At 35.1% G+C, this 20,373-nt stretch overlaps 1 protein-coding gene across 6 annotated transcripts in view; it reads left to right on the top strand.

Annotated features, from left to right (window-relative positions):
* OPA1 (OPA1 mitochondrial dynamin like GTPase) overlaps nt 1-18,846 on the top strand; it is a 94,075-nt gene extending 75,229 nt beyond the window's left edge. For all 6 annotated transcript variants that reach the window (XM_027108679.1, XM_027108672.1, XM_027108654.1 and 3 more), the window contains 2 exons: nt 14,590-14,664; nt 16,701-18,846. In XM_027108679.1, the coding sequence (XP_026964480.1) occupies nt 14,590-14,654 (65 nt within the window). In that variant the 3' untranslated portion in view covers nt 14,655-14,664; nt 16,701-18,846. The remainder of the gene's footprint in view (nt 1-14,589; nt 14,665-16,700) is intronic.
* Nucleotides 18,847-20,373: the final 1,527 nt, after the last annotated feature.

Genomic DNA, 20,373 nt, shown 5'->3' with positions numbered 1-20,373 from the left:
CTGTGCTCCGCAACGGGAGAGGTGACAACAGTGAGAGGCCCGTGTACTGCAAAAAAAAAAAAAAAAGAAGAAGAAGAAGTACCTTCATTATCTCTGAAATGTAATTCTAGTTTATAAGAGAGTTAAGAAATGTCTTCATGCCATGTTAAAACTTGGATAAAAAGTAGTCAGGAAATATCTAGATGGGAGAAGCTTCAGCAAGAATAATTTTGTTGTTCTTTATTTAGGAAAGAAAAATAGCAAGATACTCTTGAATTTAATTTTCATTGGCTCCTCCACATTCCTAAACTTCTGCCATACTTGCAGAATCCTTGAGGGCCTTTATGGATGAAACCCGTGGCCACAAAGTAGTGTGAGACTGAAAATCATCCTAGAAAGATTATTGTACTCAGAATCTGGAACTTAAAACTGTAGAAAAGGGAAGTCATGTGTTTAAACTATTCCTCCCGAGGTAGGGCTACGGCATGCGTATTTTGCCAAGCCTCCACAGGTGATTGTTGCCACACACCGCCACCACCCACTCTGCCCCCGCACCAGTTCTCTGGAGAGTTCTTCATGCTTACAGCGGCACAGTCTGTTATTTTTATTAATGGGCATGAAATCGACGTATATCTTCTTTTAGTAGAGTCTGATAAATCATGTGACTATTGAAAATTTGTTATTTGAACTATTATCAATAGTAGCACGTTCATTTGTTTCTGTAGACATAACCAAAGAAAATGAATTTTAAAGGGATTTAAAGGAGATGAGGGTAGCATTGAGTTGTAGAATTCTAGGTACCTAGGCAACTGTAAAAACCATAATCTCTGTGGCATCATTTATACCTACATACTGTGATTGTGGTTTTTTGGCCAGTAATTACAGGCACTCAGTACTGCTTTCTCATCTCTCCTGGCTTCTAGTACACTTCTAAGCAGCCTTTCCCTCTTTCTCTTTTTTTCTTATGTCTCTCACTGTGCCTTCTTATACATCATTATTATCTCTTGGTCCTGAGCTAGTGTTTTTCCTCCTCCCTGCTTATTTAACTTCCTTCAGTGGTTAAAAACCTTACTGAGGTACTGCCAGTGTTGTTTAATTGAGCAGAAGGCAGGCTTCCCACTATAGACAACTGTAGATCAACCAAAATAACCAATTTAAGAAAAAAATTTTTTCATGTCTATTATGATTGATCTATTCTGCCAAAGCCATTTGCTTCTTTCATAAATTCACCATATTTTGTATGTCATATTGAATGTGTTTGCTGAATGTTGGATCATGACGTTTTAATACAGGCTCTTCATTACCCCCTTCTCTTAACTTAAAAAAGAGGGAGAAGAAAGCTTTCTTCCACTCTGTCTCGCCAGAAAACTGCCACCTCATTTCTCTTGTAGAGCAGCTCGCTTTTGCTACATTCACCCCTATACCCACACATTCCTTTGCTGGCATCTTGCGACTAGCTTTCATCCCTAGCAGAACCACTTCTTACTTCTTGCTAGGTCACCAGTGATGTCCTAATCCCTGGTCCACCCAGTTCACCGAAACACTCATTTTTGTGTGTGTGTTTATTAGGAATTCTTAAGTCGATTGGAATATTTTTATTCTATTTGACATTTATGCTCTTTCTGGAATGGTTAGTAGAAGTGAGTATATTTGAAAAATGGGAAGATTAGAATGTTTCTTTTCTTCACTACAGAATAAATAGCTTTCTGTTTTATGTTATCAGTGTTTGAGCTCTTTAAGGTATCTTCTCAGGGTTAAAGTGATTGAATTTTTAACTTCTGCCTTTGTGGAATATTTTTCCTAGTAAGGTGAAATTGACAAAGCAGCTAAGGAAGAGAGTGAAGGATTATTTTTACCTTGAGTCTGCAGAGATGAAGTAGACTCTGCCTTTGTGTTGTAGTCCAAAAAAGGGGGAGAGAGCGAGTTGACACAAAGAATAAAGTAATCCTCAGGGAGAGTCCTGTGTGTTAGAGGAGTAGTTATTTATATGCGCAATTCCACACGATGAGTCCAAGTTGTGTGCTTTCCAGGTTATTGATGAGAAAATTCAGACTCAAAATGGGGCTTTTACAATCAAGCACATTTTTCATGCCCTAAGTCTGTCTTTTAAAGACAACATTGACGGATATTGATAAACTGGTACAAGATTAAAAGGATATTTACTTCTCTGTAATCTTTTACAGGCTACTGTTATTCAATGCTTTACTAACAAGTATATTCTTTTTGCTTTAAACTCACATTTTAACTGATTAAAAGTGAGAATAAAGATAGGAAAGGGCTGTTCAGTAATTTATGGATTGAATTTTTTGTTGATCATTTTAAAGTGGTTTCTATTTATGTGTTATGTATTATGTGCTTGTGTGTATATGATTATGTGTAAAAAAGACAGTGCACATTTTTAAAGCTAGAAATGAGGCTGTTTTTCCCTTGTTATTAATGCTTACCACTCCCTCAGTGAGACTTTAGGATGAAATAATATCTTTACGTTTTGGATTAAACTTTGATTTGTTTTATTTTTTTAATTATGTATTCTCTCCATTCTAAGATGGAAAAAGATGGAATCTAGTTATTGAAAACTAAATCGAATTGCAAAACAATCCATTGATCTGTGGAACAGTATATTAAAAAATAAAATTAAACAAGATATGAATACATTTTTTAAAAAAGAGAGAACTGTCTTGAAGGACAAATTGATGCACACTGAACTGGTAACCTCTGTGAAAGAGGGTTCTCAGGATAGTTGCAGGAGGGGTTGAGGACAAAAGAAATTTTAATTTCTTTACCATTTTATACATTTCTAAACTGTTTCTTTTTCCAAATGAGCATAATTCAAAATTACCTTAGAAATTTCATATTCTTAATTATCACATTCATAGAAATGATTAAGCTGATTCATGATGTGATCAATTTTAAAAGTGACTGATATCTTCCCAAATAACCTCTTGGTAATTGTGACACCAAGAGACATTTCATGGGGCCACATAGTAATTGGTTATCATCGTATCATCCTTTGTGGTTGGGGATTCACTTTGAATTCTTCCTATTTCTAGTAACTGCCCCTCCTGGATCTGTCACCTGTGAATGAATTGAAATCTTTCTTGAACTGGTGAAGTTTTCACACTTGTGCAGCCCATTGAAGATAATAGATTTTCTCTGCTTCGTCGTTACCTACTGTGTATGGAATTAGTCCATTTTAATTTCTCTTAGAAAAACTTTTTCAGTCTGTTCCTTAGTTTTAATCTTTTGAGTTAGATCTTTTTTCTGGGCCAAGGAATTCAGGTCTTTTTTTAGTCTCTCCTTTTATTGGTACCACTTCGTATTCTGTGTCATGTGTACCTGTCTTCACCCAGTACAACTACCAGAATTTTAGGTGTTTTTGTTTTAATCTTTTTTATCACAAAACTAGTGCATATGCGTTGTATAAAGTTAGAAGATATAGATGGCAGAATTTTTTAAACTATTACCACTGCCGAGATATAACCACTGTAACATTGTATTCTAACAAAATTTTTAATGGGATCTTAGGGACATAATTTCTGTTACACTTCTGGAACACATTTTTCATGAAGAAATCTTGGGCTGGCTTCCTCTTATACCCCAAATCTTCAATTTGTTGTCATTGCTCCTATTTCTGGTTTCTCATCTATCAGAGTAGGCTCAATTTCTCTTCCTTTTCTTCATACAAACTTATTTCAAAAAGATTCCCTGAGAGGAATAAGCAGCATTAGTAAAAATAAAACCTATGGTACCGATTGCTTTAAATAGGTCAGGGATTCCAGAGGCTATATAGTAACAAAACATGTACTAAAAATCACTCTGCTTTTAAAGTTAATCTCCACCTGTATTCAGGACCCTGGCACTTCCTATATGTACTTGTACCTTCGTTATGTCTCTCTTTCTTCAAAGATGCTGAAATCATTCCTATCTTAAAATTACTAGATTGATTCTTCTGTGCACTCCAGCTGCTTTTGATCACGATTCTCTTTTACACAGGAAAACTTATTTTCCCTTAATAAATTTATTTATTTATTTTTGGCTGCGTTGGGTCTTTGTTGCTGCGCACAGGCTTTTCTCTAGTTGCAGCGAGTGGATGCTACTCTTCGTTGCAGTGCGTGGGCTTCTCATTGTGGTGGCTTCTCTTGTTGTGCAGCAGGGACTCTAGGCGTGCAGGCTTCAGTAGTTGTGGCACACGGGCTCAGTAGTTATGGCTCGCAGGCTCTAGAGTGCAGGCTCAGTAGTTGTGGCGCATGGGCGTAGTTGCTCCACGGCATGTGGGATCTTCCTGGACCAGGGATCGAACCCATGTCACCTGCATTGGCAGGTGGATTCTTAACCACTGCACCACCTGGGAAGTCTACAGGAAAACTTTTGAATGTTTGGCTGCTGCCTCTACTTTAAACCGTCCACTCTCTTCTTAACTTTGTAATCTTTTATTCTCACTTCTACTGAGATTGCTGACAATCAGGAAAGCAATGAGCCAGGCAAGTATTAGGAATAGAAAGTATTCTCATGTAACTGCATCATTTGGTACTTTGGAATCCAAATTAAATCCTGTTTGGAACTCTGTGTATGTGCTTTAAATTTGTATAGAGCTTTGCACTTTACACCATGTGTTGTGTTTTTCTTCTAAAGGCGTATAAGGCTTGTAAGTTATTATCCCCATTGTTCAGATGGGGAAGTTGATGTTCACTAAGGGAAATGATTTAGCCAGTTACATAAATATTTATGGCAAAGCTGGGGCTAACAACATGTGTCAGAGATAGTATCTTTTTAGATTTGTTTTGGGATTCTGTTCATTTTTAGTCTGGGTTTGTGCTAGTGGTGACTGTAGATAACCAAGTTCATATAGTTTGGCTTCCTTTTTTATATTATTTTCAATGTGTTATTTTTAGAGCCTACTCTCCTAGTTCAACTAATCATTAACTCGAGAACAATGAGTTTGTCTCCTAAAGAAATGTGTAATGGTTTCATTCTTCAAAAAAGATAACCCAGGCTTATCCATCTATGCATTCTTATTGCTATTTCAATTTTATTTCTTTTCTGTAGAAAAAAAGAAATTGTGATTTATAATTTAAAGGTAATTTTCTAAATTACTGAATGCATGAAATTAATTCTGAAGCTGCATTTATGTCTTTGAGCCTTATTCTGCCTTATGGAACCAATATCAGTAATGATATCAATTTATAGGGTTATAGTGAGAAATAACTGAAAACATGAAATCAGCCTAAAAAAACACAAATGCCTATTAGTTCTCCTTGTGATAAGATTAATAGTACTTTGTCCTTATGTAGCATCTTATTTAAGAGATATAATTGGGGCTTCCCTGGTGGCGCAGTGGTTGACAGTCCGCCTGCCGATGCAGGGGACACGGGTTCGTGCCCCAGTCTGGGAAGATCCCACATGCCGCGGAGCCATGGCTGCTGAGCCTGCGCGTCCGGAGCCTGTGCTCCGCAACAGGAGAGGCCACAACAGTGAGAGGCCTGCGTACCAGGAAAAAAAAAAAAAAAAAGAGAGAGATATAATTGTATTCCATTTTTGTTTTTCATCTCACTTAATTCATAACTTTATTAAAGTCTGCAATTTTTAATTCCATACTTTTTTCTATAAACTTTCAGTTTGGCTCATAAATCAGAATTACATTCTCCCTTCTTGTATTATTTTCTTTTACTTTTAAAATTACATTAATGAGCTGACTGTTTAAGAATCATTCTCATGATTCATTCATCTGTTACACCTCCTTTTTAAAATTTCAGCACTGAAGGTCTTTTGACAAACCAATATTTATAACAGTTTGACAGCAGGATGAGGAACAGCGTTTGTCTTTGTAACAGCTTGAAGAAAGACCCTTTCCAGGACCCAGTCATGCAGTTACAATCTTGACCTCTTTCTTATGCTGGGAACATACATACAGCGGCACCTCCCATGTGTTTTCTTGTCCCATTGACTGTCCATTCACTTCCCATCTGTTTTGCAGTCTTAAAGGAACAGAAAGGGCCCTCTTCTTATAAATCTGTCTTTTCAGGTGATAAATGATGTCCTATCTCTTTAAGGGCTGCCTGGGTGGTTTTCCTTCTCTTAAAATGTTTCAATTTCCCTCCTAACAAAATTCAGAGTAAAATATGCTTTTTAGAAGAGGAAAATAGAAAAGAAAAAAAAATGATGAATTATTTTAAAACCTTAATTGTTTGGGACTGAATATTTTCCTGGTCATTATGCTAACGCTTTTTTAGCTTTCCCGATTACTTACCTATATCATAGTTTTTAAATTGTAGTGATATTTAGGTTTTTTTATGGGGAGAAAAAGAAATGTATTCATTTTGAAATAGCGTATTTACTTAAACTTTTTTGAGAAAAAAATGTATCATTAATGAGTTACCACATAAAATAACTTAAATATTTTTTCATCATAATATGAGTTGATAGATGTAATGAATATGGAATATTTTATGTACTGGATGCAGAATAAAATAATTCACAGGAGACAATTATAACCTTACGGTAGAATCTATCTAACATTCACATTTAAAAAGACGATCATGAATCCCATAAAACTGTATGATTTTTTTCTTTTGCTGAAAATAATGACTTTAAGTATAGATTTTTATATCATTGAGTTTTCCGAGAATTGAGCAGAAATAAAAATAATTTATTTTTTTCTCTCATGTAGGGATTATTCATAGAAGGTTAAATGTGACAAATATTGTCCTCCCAAAATGTTCTTAAATTACTGATTTAAAAAGTATTACCAGTATAACAAGATTATTTTTAGAATATTATAGTATATTATATGAATCAGCTACCTAGTGGTATATCTTCTACAAACTAGCTTGTTAGTTTAATTCCCTGCCTTATTCCCCAAACATTTTGAGGCAGCTTGTAAAGATCTACCCTGTGCAAAAAGTAAAAATACTTGCGTGGAAAAATTGGGTGGAAGGGAAGAGAAAATCCAGGCAAGTGAAATAATGTGAAATTTGGGATAAGATTGGTGCTCAAGGGTTCTGCGTACTTTGCTATAAGCAAGCTGCATATCTGGCCCTGAGCTTCCTAGTAGTGTTACCGAACTGAACTCTGGTCCACTCGCCCTATGCACAACAAAGCCAATCAACTGACACTGGGCTGTGGTGAAGGAAAGTACAGCATTTATTGTAGGACCCCAAGCAAGAGCAGGCAGCTCGTGCTCAAAAGACCTGAACTCCGTGCTGGCTTTCAGGAACGGTTTTTAAAGGCAACCATTAAGTGTGAAGTTCACAGGGTGCCTGATCAGCTCGTGGACATTCTTCTGATTGGCTGGTGGTGAGGTAACAGGATGATGTTTACGGAATCTCAGTCATCAACTTGCCAGTTCCAAGAAGTCTGGGGTCTGCTTGCTTGCCGACAGCATGTAGTCACCTTCCTCCACTGGGTGTGGCGTCTTAGTTTCCACAGAACAACAAGATATGCATCAGATTGTCATCTACATCCCTTCAAGAGGAACTAGGAGTCCTGTGACTGTGTTCTAATCGTTAACTGCTTGAGTCTGCTCTTTGGAACTCAGGGAAGGTCAAACACGAAACAGGGGACATGGAGGGCCTTGTACCTGGGGAATGCTCCGTGAGGTCCTGCTCGGTTTCAGTCCCCTCTTTTCTTGGCTACTTCTCAATCTTCAGGGGGACAGGGATGGGACAAGAAAAGGGATAAAGTTTCGGGTAGAGAGGTTAATCATAAGCCCTGCAGGGGAACTTCGTTTTAGGGGGAGTTGGTTTCAGTAGCTGATGCAAAATGGAAAACAGAGTTGATTACATGATTTATGGTAGCTCTCAGACAACAGCACAGCAGTTGCTTAGTTGAAGCATAGATATACCTGGTACACACACCTGAGAGAAAAGTCACTAGTCCTCATAAGAGGAACACTGAGTTATATGATATACTGAATCAAATGACTGCACATAATCATGAATTTCATGGGGCTCTTTATTGTAACATTCCTCAGTGTAGGCCAGTAACAAGCAATTCTGGACAAAATCAGAATGATGCCATCTAAATAAACAGCTATTTGGTTTGGCTTATCTAAAGATGAAATATATAGCATCTAGAGAAATAGATGAATTATATATCCCCCATACAATTTTCCATAAATGTGATTTCTTCTTGCAACTGAGCCTTTTAATAAGTATCAGGTAGCAGAGAAAGTTCAAGATTTTACACTGATTGACACTGACAAGCGCCTGGAATGGTGTGACTGTTGGTTAAGGGCAGGTCCATAAGAATTAATAGCTGAGGTGAAATTAGGGTTGCCATCTATTTATGAAAGTTTAAGGGCCTAACCAATATAAAGGCCTGGGTATAAAGCTACTCTTTGTTCATCCATACTAAAGTCTTCTGGCTTCAAAATTCAAGAAAGTATTTTTTGAGAGGTTTTGATTAGCCAGAAAGGAGCCTGGTAGAAATGCTCAGTTAAAGTTGTTTTTAAAATTTAGGCTGAATTTATTCACAAGTCACTTTGAGTTGTTCATACATTCAGCAGACATAAATTATAATTTACTTCACAGACTTTATTATGGCAGCTTTCTTTCTAAATCATATTGTTTTGGGGTCTGAAATAGCAAATTTTTAAAATAATCATCTTTAATGTTTGGATTAAGTATTGGTTAAGTCAGATCACTCACCAATAAATAAATGAACTAGCAATGAATGAATATTCGTGGGCATCTATTACATAGCAAGTGCTGTAGCACTTGCTGAGTGATTTTAAATGACAGGCTTTTTTGTAAGTAGGTAATTCATACAAACAGTCACACGTTGATTCCTGGGGGAAGAAAAACAGTATAAAACTGATCTTTCTAAAATGAATTCTGTAACCCTATGAGAATAATATTATCACTTGTGGTTGCATTTTTTACTAGGAGCTTAACATCAAATAAAAAGATACTAAAGAACAAAGAAAAGACCATTTACAAGTTTTAAAAGGTACAATTAAAACATGATCAGTTAGAATAGTACATTTCAGTCCTAAATTTTAAAGTAATATGGGCTTTTTTTAGACTGATTCCCTCATTTTAGAGATAAAGAAACTAGCACCGTGATTTGTCTACGGTTGTAAGATTAAAGGCAAAACCAGGACTAGAAACTTAGTTCCCCTGATCACGTTATCGTATACCTGTTAATACATTATGTTCTCATCTTGATAAAAAGTCATATGAAATAACTACTCCATTGATTGTTAGGGGCATTAGACCAGGGATTCCTAACATTTTTTTTTCATCAAACACTCCTTTCATTATTGTATACTCTTGTGAAGTCCATGTTTTATAAGATTTGTCTACAATGCACATAGTTTTAGTTTGAAACATAAAATTGCAATTATATCTTTAATCAGCCTAAATAACTAATTGTTACAAGAGTAGATGTAATTCTGGCCCAAACAAAGATATCCATTTGAACTTTGGAAACAATGGAAATAACCCAGAGAACTCTATTTCCACCTCACAGACTCCTGGAAGTCTGGGACCCCACCCAGCTTTACAATTACTGTCCGAGTCTCAAACGGCTTTCCAGGACATAGGAAACGATGCCTCCTTCTTCTCTAACAAGCAAAAGTATACTGTTTGTCTTCATTAATGAGTCTGTTTAAAAATAATCATACCTATTTGTAGGGAAAGAACACCACAGGGCCAAGATTCAGAAGATAAGTGTTGGATTTAGCTAGACATCTTTGACTCTGTATCTCTTTGGCTCTTCCTTTCAACTGTAAGAGGTGTACATCTTTTCCTGTGCCAAGTCTAAGATTTCGACTGTAGTTTTGAGACTCTTGAATCTGGTCTATTATTCACTTTTTTTTGTTGTTGGTTTTCTTTGCTTGTTTCCGTAGATGATTCCTTTAGATACTGAATTTCTAAAGAGCACTTACAGTGTAATTGTCTAATGAAAAGCAAGCCTGTTTAGGAGCAACATATATAACATAATGAGAAGTGTTCCTTCTTTTAGTGAACAGCTTTTTATAGCAAAATCTCACCTACAAGGTGTCCTCAAGCTTGGTACAAAATGTGTATGCAGTATGTTATGAAGCAGTTCTGTTAAGGTACATTTGGATCTTTGGATGTGTGGTTTGTTTAAAATACACTGCATTAGTAAGTTTGCAGCTCGTTTCTTTATGCTTTCTCTAAAAAGATCAAAAGCTGTAAAAGGTTTATTTCAGTTCATGTGGTAGTGTTTTGTGTGTGATTCTTTGTTCCTGTTCTAAACTGTTATTAACCACTGAAGTGAACCTTCTCCCGGGTTTGGCCTTTTGGTATTCACAGTGTATTCAAATCCTAATTACAGATTAGTCTATATTTGAGACTTTTAGAGCAAGTATCAGAAGTCTCAAAAAAAAAAAAAGAGAGTAGCAGTATCATTTCATGTGGAGATAAAGAGACCCAAAACATGAATGAGTGTCAAGTCATCCGAAGAAAAGAAAAAAGAGAAGGAACTTCATTCACTGAGACTGACGGTTTATGAGTTGGGGATTATGGGAATATTCATGACTCAATCAAGAAGCACAATGAATTGATGTTTGAAATTGTTCATCTTTTAAGTAAACATTGGACAAATGGAAAGTAGACTCAGTATTCACTACATGTGGAATTGGCTATTTCAGTGTAACAAAAATAGCAGTTTGTTAATCCCTTCCTGAGTTGGTTTAGTTTATCAAGTAAATCACAAATTTATAAGAATTCTTTAACTATATAAATATTTATTGCAAATATTTAATAGAAAAAGGAGTTTGCTCTATAATTAGCCATGCTAATATATACACATTTTTCTGTGGGAAAGTAAGTTCTAATGGTGAAAAAATTAAATACCATAATATTGGGGGATTTGAAAACACTGTAATAGTGAAACATTAATTTGGAAGGATCAGAAAGTGTTAAGTGTTAGTTGCTAACATTCCAATTTGATTTTTACACATAACTCAGTTTTCTGTGCAGCCAGGAGGCATAGTTGGTATACAAGACAGTGCTGGAACCTTACATCAGAATTTAAAATGAATGAATTCAAATATGGAAAATAATGCTGCTATATTATTGTAATATAGCTTCCTTGCAAAGCATGAAATCATGCTTGTGTGTGCTTGTGTACTCAGCATATTTTAGCCTTCTTAAGGTGCAATAATTAAGTTGTCCCTCACCCCACCCCCTATTCCCCCCCCCCACCCCCACAAAATGCTATTGTGTTCTAAGACCTGAGTATTCTCTGTTCCTTGGTGCTTTATGTGGTTCAGGTGACCCACCAGCTTTCCTTGAGCTTCATTGTCAGTGTATACCCTGCCTCCTGTTCTCAGACTTGCTCTAGCTCTTGTGATCCTGGCATAACATCCAGGAAGCATGTTAAGTGCTTTTTTTCCCTTCTTGATAACCTACAGCCCTCATTTTCCATGCCATACTTTTGGGAACTTCATTTATCAAATATTTATTGAGCATATATAGCGAGTCAGACATTGTTGTAGACACTGAAGATGCTAAACGTTTTTGGGCCAGTTTCCTACTCTTATATTGTTCTCCAAGGGTCTCTCCAAGTGTGTATAGATCTAGTCTCCTCAAGAGGTAATAATATTCATCCGAGTATGGTAGCATAGTATACATTTTTTAGACATTTCTAGGCACAGAACTACTTAGGAGGTGCTCAGTAACTATCTCACTCCCTAATTTTTATCAAAATGTCTTATCTTACATAAAAGGTAAAACTTTCACCAAATACATTTGAAATAATAGCATTTGTTTTGTTACCATTTAGAGTCTGCATATGGTAGCAGATCTAGTATGTGTTTCTTAACTGGAGGACTGTGGACAAGGCTAACTCTCCAGGCTTAATGTCCTCATCTTTGGCAGTGAAACCTGCTGGGTTGTATGAGGACCAAATGAAATGTGGGATCTGACATCACGCAAAACATAGTAGACACTTACAGACTTAGAGAGAGGTAGAAAGTAAGCAAGGAATTTTTCTCAAAGGCAGGGTATAATGTGTGTCCCCATGTCACTCCATTAAGTACATTGTATAAGTGAAGGAATGAATGAAGAAATGTGTTTTTCAATTTAGTATTAAAAGGATACATTTATCACAACTATTCTTTTTTCCTTTAACATTTACTTCCATCCTCTTCTCTCCTCTCCCCGCATTACTTCCTAGTAACTTACTAATGTTTTTTGTGTCATTCTTGAGGTTTCAGTACAGTGTCCTGATATTCCCATTGTAAAATATTTTGTATAAAAGCTTTTTAAACGGAAATTTGGTAATTTTTTATTCTGTGGTTTTCATATTTAAATTAATTAGTTTTTTTAACTTTCATTTACATAAAACATCACTTATCTCTAATTTTAGAAGAATTTGAATTTGATTCAGATTCCACAATTAGGCACATGCATCAGAGTGGCTCTTGGCTTCTTTCAATACAAATAGATCTTGCTCTGAACAGTGTCTTGTGAGGGATGCTACTGTATCACTCACTCACAGATAGTCTGTCCAGCTGAACATAGAGGTCATTGACAGGGCAAAAGGATGGGTAGAGCTGGCCGTTCAGCTGCCTGATTGTACTCTGATCATGGAGCAGATAGAATGATTTCCTTTCTTCATACAGTACAGTTTTCCCAAGTAGAAATAGTTCTCAGTCTAATGTTAGAGAGCTGCTAAGGCTCTGAACACTTGGTTTAGATTTCCATGTTTTGTGCTATTTAAGCTAGATGATTTTTTAAAGACCCCATCCATTTCCAAAATTTTGAGACAGTTTAGAAAACTTTTTTCCACCTGTTTCCCAACCCCCTTTAAAAATTCTTCAACTGATGACCTATAGTATCTGGAATTCTCTAAATGTTCAATGAAGAAAATAGGTGAACTCTTTCTAAGCAACTACATAAAATAATTTTTAAAATAAGAAATGTGGCCTTATTTTGAGAAAGGAAGTATGTTTACTGGTTTGACTGCTAGTTTAAAAACAAAAAAACACAAAACAGACTACCAAAAAGTACAAACTGAACTTCCAAGAGTTTAATTTTTTATATATAAGGAGTTACTCCTGCCTTTGTGATAACTAAAATCATATTTTCTCAGTAAATAATTTGATTAAAACAATAGGGGATCCCCCTCCCCTGGCTTTTTTTTGGTGTGTGTTAGTCTCGGTCTAATATCAAGAATTAGAAGTGCTGAATTACTGGAAAAAGAAGATGAAGACATTACATTCTTAATATGCAACCCTGGTAGGCTGTGTTGAGTTCCTGCAATGCTAATAAGAGTTTACAAAAAGGATAGTTCTTTTTATTGGCTACTCATCACAAATGCTGTCTCACTGTTAAAAAGGGATACTTATATCTTCAATTGCAGATTATTTATTTTTAATGATACAATTTGTATCTTTTAAAAGATAGAAATGTTGTAAATCAACTATACTTCAATTTTTAAAAAAATCTGAAAAAGAATATAAACATCATGAGAGTGAGAATATTGTCTTATTCAGGCTTTGCACTATGCAGCCATTCAGTGACTGCCAACAAATAAAGTATGCATGAAGTTCTGGGCGGGGGGAAATATAAATGTTGACTATTAATACCTCTTACCTGTTTTTTCTCTAAGATATAAAGTAGAATGCTTTGCAGATTTGCCTCTAGATCACCAGCTTTGAACCAGTCATTTCACTTTAATTGATAATTCTCACCAACATGTTAAATTGTGTTAACAGGACAAAAATATTTGTTACCATGCTTACTATAACCTGTATTTTAAAACGGGAGCTGCGTGATTAGGTTAGTGAAGTAGAATAAGTCATGACTTCTGTTTTTAATATTAAGAGATAGGCGTGTGTCCTGTGAATAGTTTACATTTTGAAGGAAATTTTTATATTTCAGAGAGAAATTGTAGATTTTATTTGAACATCTATAAACATGGAAACCTAAAATCAAATAAAATAATGTAAATCTGTCATCAGTGGTTCTGGTGTTTTTAAACTTTCCTCATTCACAGCAAGCAAAGTACGTTTTTATTTTTTAAAGTGTTATTTCCTTTTTCATGTTTGTTGAAAATATTTCGTTCAATTTCTTTTGCCGTTCAATTTTAGGACATTTTGACATATAAAGGGTACATTTTAATGTCATATTGGTTGATCTTTGTAACTCTTCCCATTACTTCATACTTAGAAAGTCATTTCCCAGTTGAAGGCCAGTTATATACTCACCTGTATTCTCTTCTAATTTTAAAAAATGGTTTCATTATTGTATATTTTCCTCTGTTCCAGATAATGCTAACTGTGAGTCCTTGGTTAGACTCCAGAGAATCTGACAACTCCTTAAAATTCTATACATAATGGTATATTTATCTATACTTGCATTTTTCTGTGTAAGGATCCACAGCTTGTATTAAATCCTCAAAGGTATCTGTCACAAACCCCCACCCACACTCCTCCCCTTCCAAAAATTTAGAAGCTCTTGCTATTACATAATCTGTTCGAACTTTATTTGGCTATAAGATGGAGTGTGGTGCTAAGGTAATTTTCCCCCCTTTTCCCAAGTCGTTAAAGTATCCCAAACCATTTATCTTATATGATTTGTGATGCCTTTGAAAAATAAATTTGTTTTTAACTAATTTATTATCTCTTTATCTCCACAGAGAAAGTTAGAGAAATTCAAGAAAAACTTGATGCTTTTATTGAAGCTCTTCATCAGGAGAAATAAATTGTAATAAGTGAGTAAAAAACCTCTTACTGCGTTGGTAATGACTAAACACAAAATTTATATTTTAGACTTATTTTAATAATCATTCTATTTAACTATATCCAACTTGTTCCTTAATAATAATCTTAATGTAATTATATAATTTAAAAAGGAGGAATTTCTGAAACTAGATTCTAAATTTTGTATGTATGATGTTCCTTTGAATAACTTGATTGCCTTGTGGCTAGACTAAAAATATCCTCTAGAACTCTTTGAACAGAAGAAAGGTCAATAAAGCTAAGATATTTCATAGTGTGCAGGTGGCTCATAGCGTTTCTGTATGTGAAGGATTGAGCTTTAGCTCTCATTGTTTTATTTCTCATTGTTCATATTCAATGGATAATTGTGTATATGTTCACTTGCAAAGCTTTTTATTTGTCTTGACTAAAAATTTTAACAATTGTTCTTAATCTTATTCTCAACGTTTAAAAACGTTTAAATAAACCATTTTTCAATTTAAAGTAATTTAGATAGCTGTAGAATTTAGGACTCTTCTGAATATATGGACTCTTGTTTAATTCTGTAGTCTGGCATTATAAGCAGTTCCCAATAAGGTATTGTATATTGGAAGACTTCTCTTAATAGCAGAGTTAATTGTTAATTATTGCTGAAGAATTATAATTAGTAAGTCTTTTATAGAAGAAGTTGAGAAAGGGAAAATGCTATAATTAAGACCTTATCATTAATTTGAAATATTTAATTACTCACTTTATCTGTGAGCCTTACACTGTAGGCAGCCTGCAACACAGTCAGAAGTGAAAGTAGAAATGTGAAAGATTCATTCTCTCCCTAGATGCATTCTGTTCAGAAAAGGCCCTTAAATCAGACTACCTACTTTCTTGTAGTGTAGGGGCGATATATTTGAGAAAGCAAGCTAGAAAGGGAAGCACAGCTCAGACCAACATCATTCAGAACAGTATACCAGCAATGAATGAGAGAGGAAGGAGTTAAAAGCTTTAGAATAATGCTTTGTTACTTTGTTTGTCTCTTGCATAAGTTAAGACTGGTGTATGGGTGTATACAAAAATATATCTAGAAACTAAATATCAATCATCTTTAACTCAGACCAAACATAATTCAGTGTTTTTAAGTGTCTGTGTTTGTAAATGTTTTATACAACTTCAGTGTATGAAAATTTTCTTTTAAAACCATAAAGTGTTACGATGTCTCCCTCATCATCATAATTACTATCAGTAGTTAACGTTAGGAACATTTTGAGAGTCTTCTGGATTTGGAGATTCTCTTCATAAACACCAGTTTACTTGGTGTCTTTGTTTACACATATGGTTTTTTTGGGGAAAAATTCACAGAAACCCCATTAAAAATATAAGGTATGTTTCTGTCTTTTCAATGAAATAAGGTAGCCCACAGCCAACCAGTGTTTTACAGAACAGTCACTGTCACTTCCCTAAGCTGATCAGTGTGACATCTGGAGTTACTGTTGCTGCTGGGAACATGCCTTTTCCTGCCAGAGTGTCTGCCTCAGTTGCAGGCCAGGGCAGTCCTATGAGGCCAGCTGTGTACAGGAAAATTGTCCCAACTTTCTTTGTTCCCTACTTGTCTCTACTCTCTATGCCACGAACTGTTACATATATCTGTGAATTGGACAGATGATCTATTTTGTATCCTGCAAATCCATTTAAAAGAATAAATCTGGTAAAATTGTAGCCTTGCTTCATTCTGACCATTTAATAAAAGTTACCAAGCATCTGAAAGAATACTTCCGCAATGACAGTTTTAAGATGCATGGAGTTACTCAGCCTGATCATTTTCAGTAACCAATTCTGATACTTGCTGAAGATGAAGTCCAATATTTGATTCATACGTCATGTTTGATAAATATTTTATATTCTGGTGGTGGATATTTTAAATTTAATAAAACTAGCAAACTTAGGCAGTTAAGCTTCAACATTTTTATGATCATGCAGTAGTAAAATTTACTTAGAAATTTTACATTTGTCTCCCTAGACCTAAATTTATCAATGAAAATTCTGTTTATTTTTACAGACCTCCTACTCATAATATAATCACCTCTGCACACATCTGAAGAAAGAAAACTCCAGAGCCTTTTGTCCTGCCTTTTTTTTCTTCTGCTATTCCACCTTTCTAAACATAAAATAAAATCATGGAATAAAAATAATTTATGCGTGTTAGAGGCACTTTAACCATCAGCTGCCTTTTCAATGGGAAAGCAGTGGCAATGGCATTAACATTGTATTTTTTTGTATTAAAGTGACAAATTGGGATAATTTAACTTGGTGTGGCCAGTAGGCTCAGTCCTTGAAGATAAGAAGCTCGCTCTCCTGCTTGTTGTCTGATTTGTAGTGGCACTAGTTCAACTAACTCATTAGCTGATGTTACTCCATGTCAGTTTCTTTTCCAGGAAAAGAATGCTAGGTGTTTTGAAATAAAACTGATGGCAATTTTCTAAAGGCTATCAATTGTGTATAAATTGATGGTAACCTGCTGAGTTGTTGTCTGTATCTGTAATGTTCTATATCCAGAAACTATTTGACCATGATAATTCAGTTTATATTCATCTCATGAAAGAAAGCGAGTTAACAGAAAAAACCCTCAAATAGGTTAATTTGTATTACAATTCCGTGTACATTCAGTGAAAGATTTCAACCCTTCATTGACAGCTTAGAAGTTGCCGTAGAAGCTAAGTGAGTAGCGGCTTACCTATTTGCTTCAGTTGATGTTTTTGTACTCTCTCTACCCATTTGAAATTCACTCATTTTGGATGTTGTATACTTGAGCTAGGCTATCTTGTTAACAGTGTTTTTTTTTTACTATTTGACAGAGCTGTTGGTTTGTGACATAGGATAGGAAAGATTAAGAATAATCAATTGACTAATTTCATTTAGACTAATTTCAACTATTGTCAAACATTTCAGCTAGGCCTCAGGAAAAAAGCCTTCTTTCATAAGACTGTATTTTAAATAGAAATTATTTCAACAATTAGAATAGTGTTGACCATCCACCTCTTCACGGAATGTTTAAAGAAAAATATAAAGTTTAATTCATTGCAGTTCAATTACAATAATATCCTCACATCCTTTTCATTTTTTATATATTTTTTTTTATTGGCTAAAGGACTTTAAAGCAAAGAAATAGGCCATTTTTTACTTTAAATGTCTATCTCATTTAACTCTGCTCTTTACTGCCATTTCATTAAGCCTTTATTCTAATAAAAATGCCCATTGTGTGACAGTTTTTATTTTACAATTTACTTAATTTTACAGTTTTCTTGAAATTATGTTTTGGTAACAGTTCCCTTGCCACCCCACATTTTTTTTTTAAATTTAACATCTACATTCTTTATTGTGATCTCTATCAAGATCTGACACTTAATATGGAAGGTTAAAGTATACCACAAAATATTTCCAAAATTGAGAATTCAGGAAATATTTGTTTTAAACTGGTGGGTAAGAAAAGTAGATCCAGTTTTAAGCAGCTAGTAGCAGTATACTTTATTTGGGAGCTGAGTAGTCAAGGACATTTCTGTATCCTTCAGACCTAGGGATAGTGGGTGAATGGAAAGGGAGTAGAGCTCCCCCGTGTTCTGTGCAAAGGTTAGGAAATGACCTTACCGGTTAACTACCTCTAACCAGTGTTGGCCAGTGGGTAAACACCCTCATGGAAGCAAACATCATGCAATGATTAATTAATATTTTTGCAGTTGTAAAACAGAACCACTTTATAACTACAAATCTATTTCTAAAGAAAAAAAGAAATAGGACCATGTTTATTTCTGTGAGCTATGGATAGGGAAGAATGCCCTCAGCTGTATTTCTACAGATTGCCCCCAAGCAAAAAGGCTGATGTTAAGTCAGTACTACTATTGCATCTCTTTGTATAAATTTAAGAAAGGTGTGGGGGAGGGAGGATGGATGTCTCCATTTCTTTGAGATCAGTATTTGTAATTTAAATATATAAATAGATAATAAAAATATTATTTAAAATCCCACATTAGAGTCCAGATATTCCCCGTCCTCCTCAGTAATACAACTTCTTTCATGGATTATACATTTTTTTCCTTTATGGCTAGTCTCACACTAAGCATGCTTCCCTCCCCGCCCAAAAGCCAGGTATTTATTAAATGCAGATGTTATTAAAAGAAAAAAATAAAATTCAGATTCTCAACAGTAAACCCTGTGTATTGTGTCTGTAGTTCAGAACTTACAAATGATTCAGATACCAACAAATCACTATACAGAAGTATACAAATTTAACAAATAAAAACAAATTCAATATACAGAAGTTAAATTCTAACCAGACCAGGAATCATTTGTTTTTCATGTCAGAATTTGCAAAGAATAGAATGAACAAAGCTCTGCATGGAAGACTGAACAACTGTAAATAGATTATATCTAAAATTTACTCGTCCGGGTATCAATTTAAAAAATCAAACTGTGTAGGCAAATCATGACAGGAAACAAGCGGTTCTTGCAGCTTCACGGTTGAATTATAGTTCAGCTGAGCTTTAGTTATAGGCGGAGCAATCAGCCTTTCTTTGCGGCTTAATTATATTCTCTTTTCTTTGTATTATCCCCTCTTTCCAGGCTTTACTCCAGCAGACTCCTTCCCACAAATTATTTAGCCTCCAGATGCAAATGAATAGTGTAAAAATAAGTAGGGAACATTGCAGAGAGTGGTGTTTCCTGACCTTATAATTTGGGAATTTTACACATGGATAAGATTCAGAGTGTAGGTTTAAAAGGTAAATCCCTTAACTAGTTAATAATTTTATTTTTTATTTATTTTGGAGGTATTTATCTGCTAAAAAATTATAATGGTGTTTTAGTTTACCAATAAAGGGGATCAAAGTAATTGTTTTTTAAATTTCAGTTCTCTAAGCTGGTATATGCTATAGTTTCAGGAACCTTAGCAGTATAGAAATGTGCTCATAAATATGCTTACCTTTTGAATAATCATGGCTTTGTGTTTGAATATTTAAAACTTAACCTTGTTTTTACTTGCGCACTATGAATGAACTTGTATTATTTTTAAAAACCTTCACACTATATGTAGATATTACTGCAATTTATATTTTGCCTGTGCTTGATCTAAGGTCATTTGTGTAGATGAGTAATTAAAGATACTGAAATCATGTTATAATTCTCTTATTGGAGAACAGTTTTTAAGTTGTCTCTGTTTTAACAAGGGAGAGAGAGAGAAACCTGTGCACCTAGGGAAATAATTTGACGTCACAGTATAACCAAATGCATGGTCTCACAAGCCTCTTAAATGTAGCTCTTTTTTGAATGCTTGAATTTCACATGCCTCCCATTGCACAGTTGTAATTTACGGTCTAACAATGCTCTTTTTCATGTCTTGATACTTTGCAATACATTTTGGTATTTTCTTTGGTAAAATATATTTTTTAAATGTTTTTAATTGCATTTTGCTGCCATGGCCACCATTTTCTTTCTTTCTTTTTTTACATTTATTTATTTTTGGCTGCATTGTGTCTTCATTGCTGCGCGTGGGCTTTCTCTAGTTGTGGCGAGCAGGGGCTGCTTTTCATCGCGGTGCGCGGTCTTCCCGTTGTGGTGGCTTCTGTTGTTGTGGAGCACAGGCTCTAGGCGCAAGGGCTTCAGTAGTTGTGGCTCATGGGCTCTAGAGCGCAGGCTCAGTAGTTGTGGCGCACAGGCTTCGTTGCTCCGCAGCATGTGGG

This window comes from Aethalodelphis obliquidens, unplaced genomic scaffold (assembly GCF_003676395.1).
Source record: "Aethalodelphis obliquidens isolate GAN/ISIS:26980383/991018 unplaced genomic scaffold, ASM367639v1 scaffold1, whole genome shotgun sequence".
Classification (NCBI taxonomy): Eukaryota; Metazoa; Chordata; class Mammalia; order Artiodactyla; family Delphinidae; genus Aethalodelphis; species Aethalodelphis obliquidens.
This window is presented reverse-complemented; position numbering and strand designations above follow the sequence as displayed.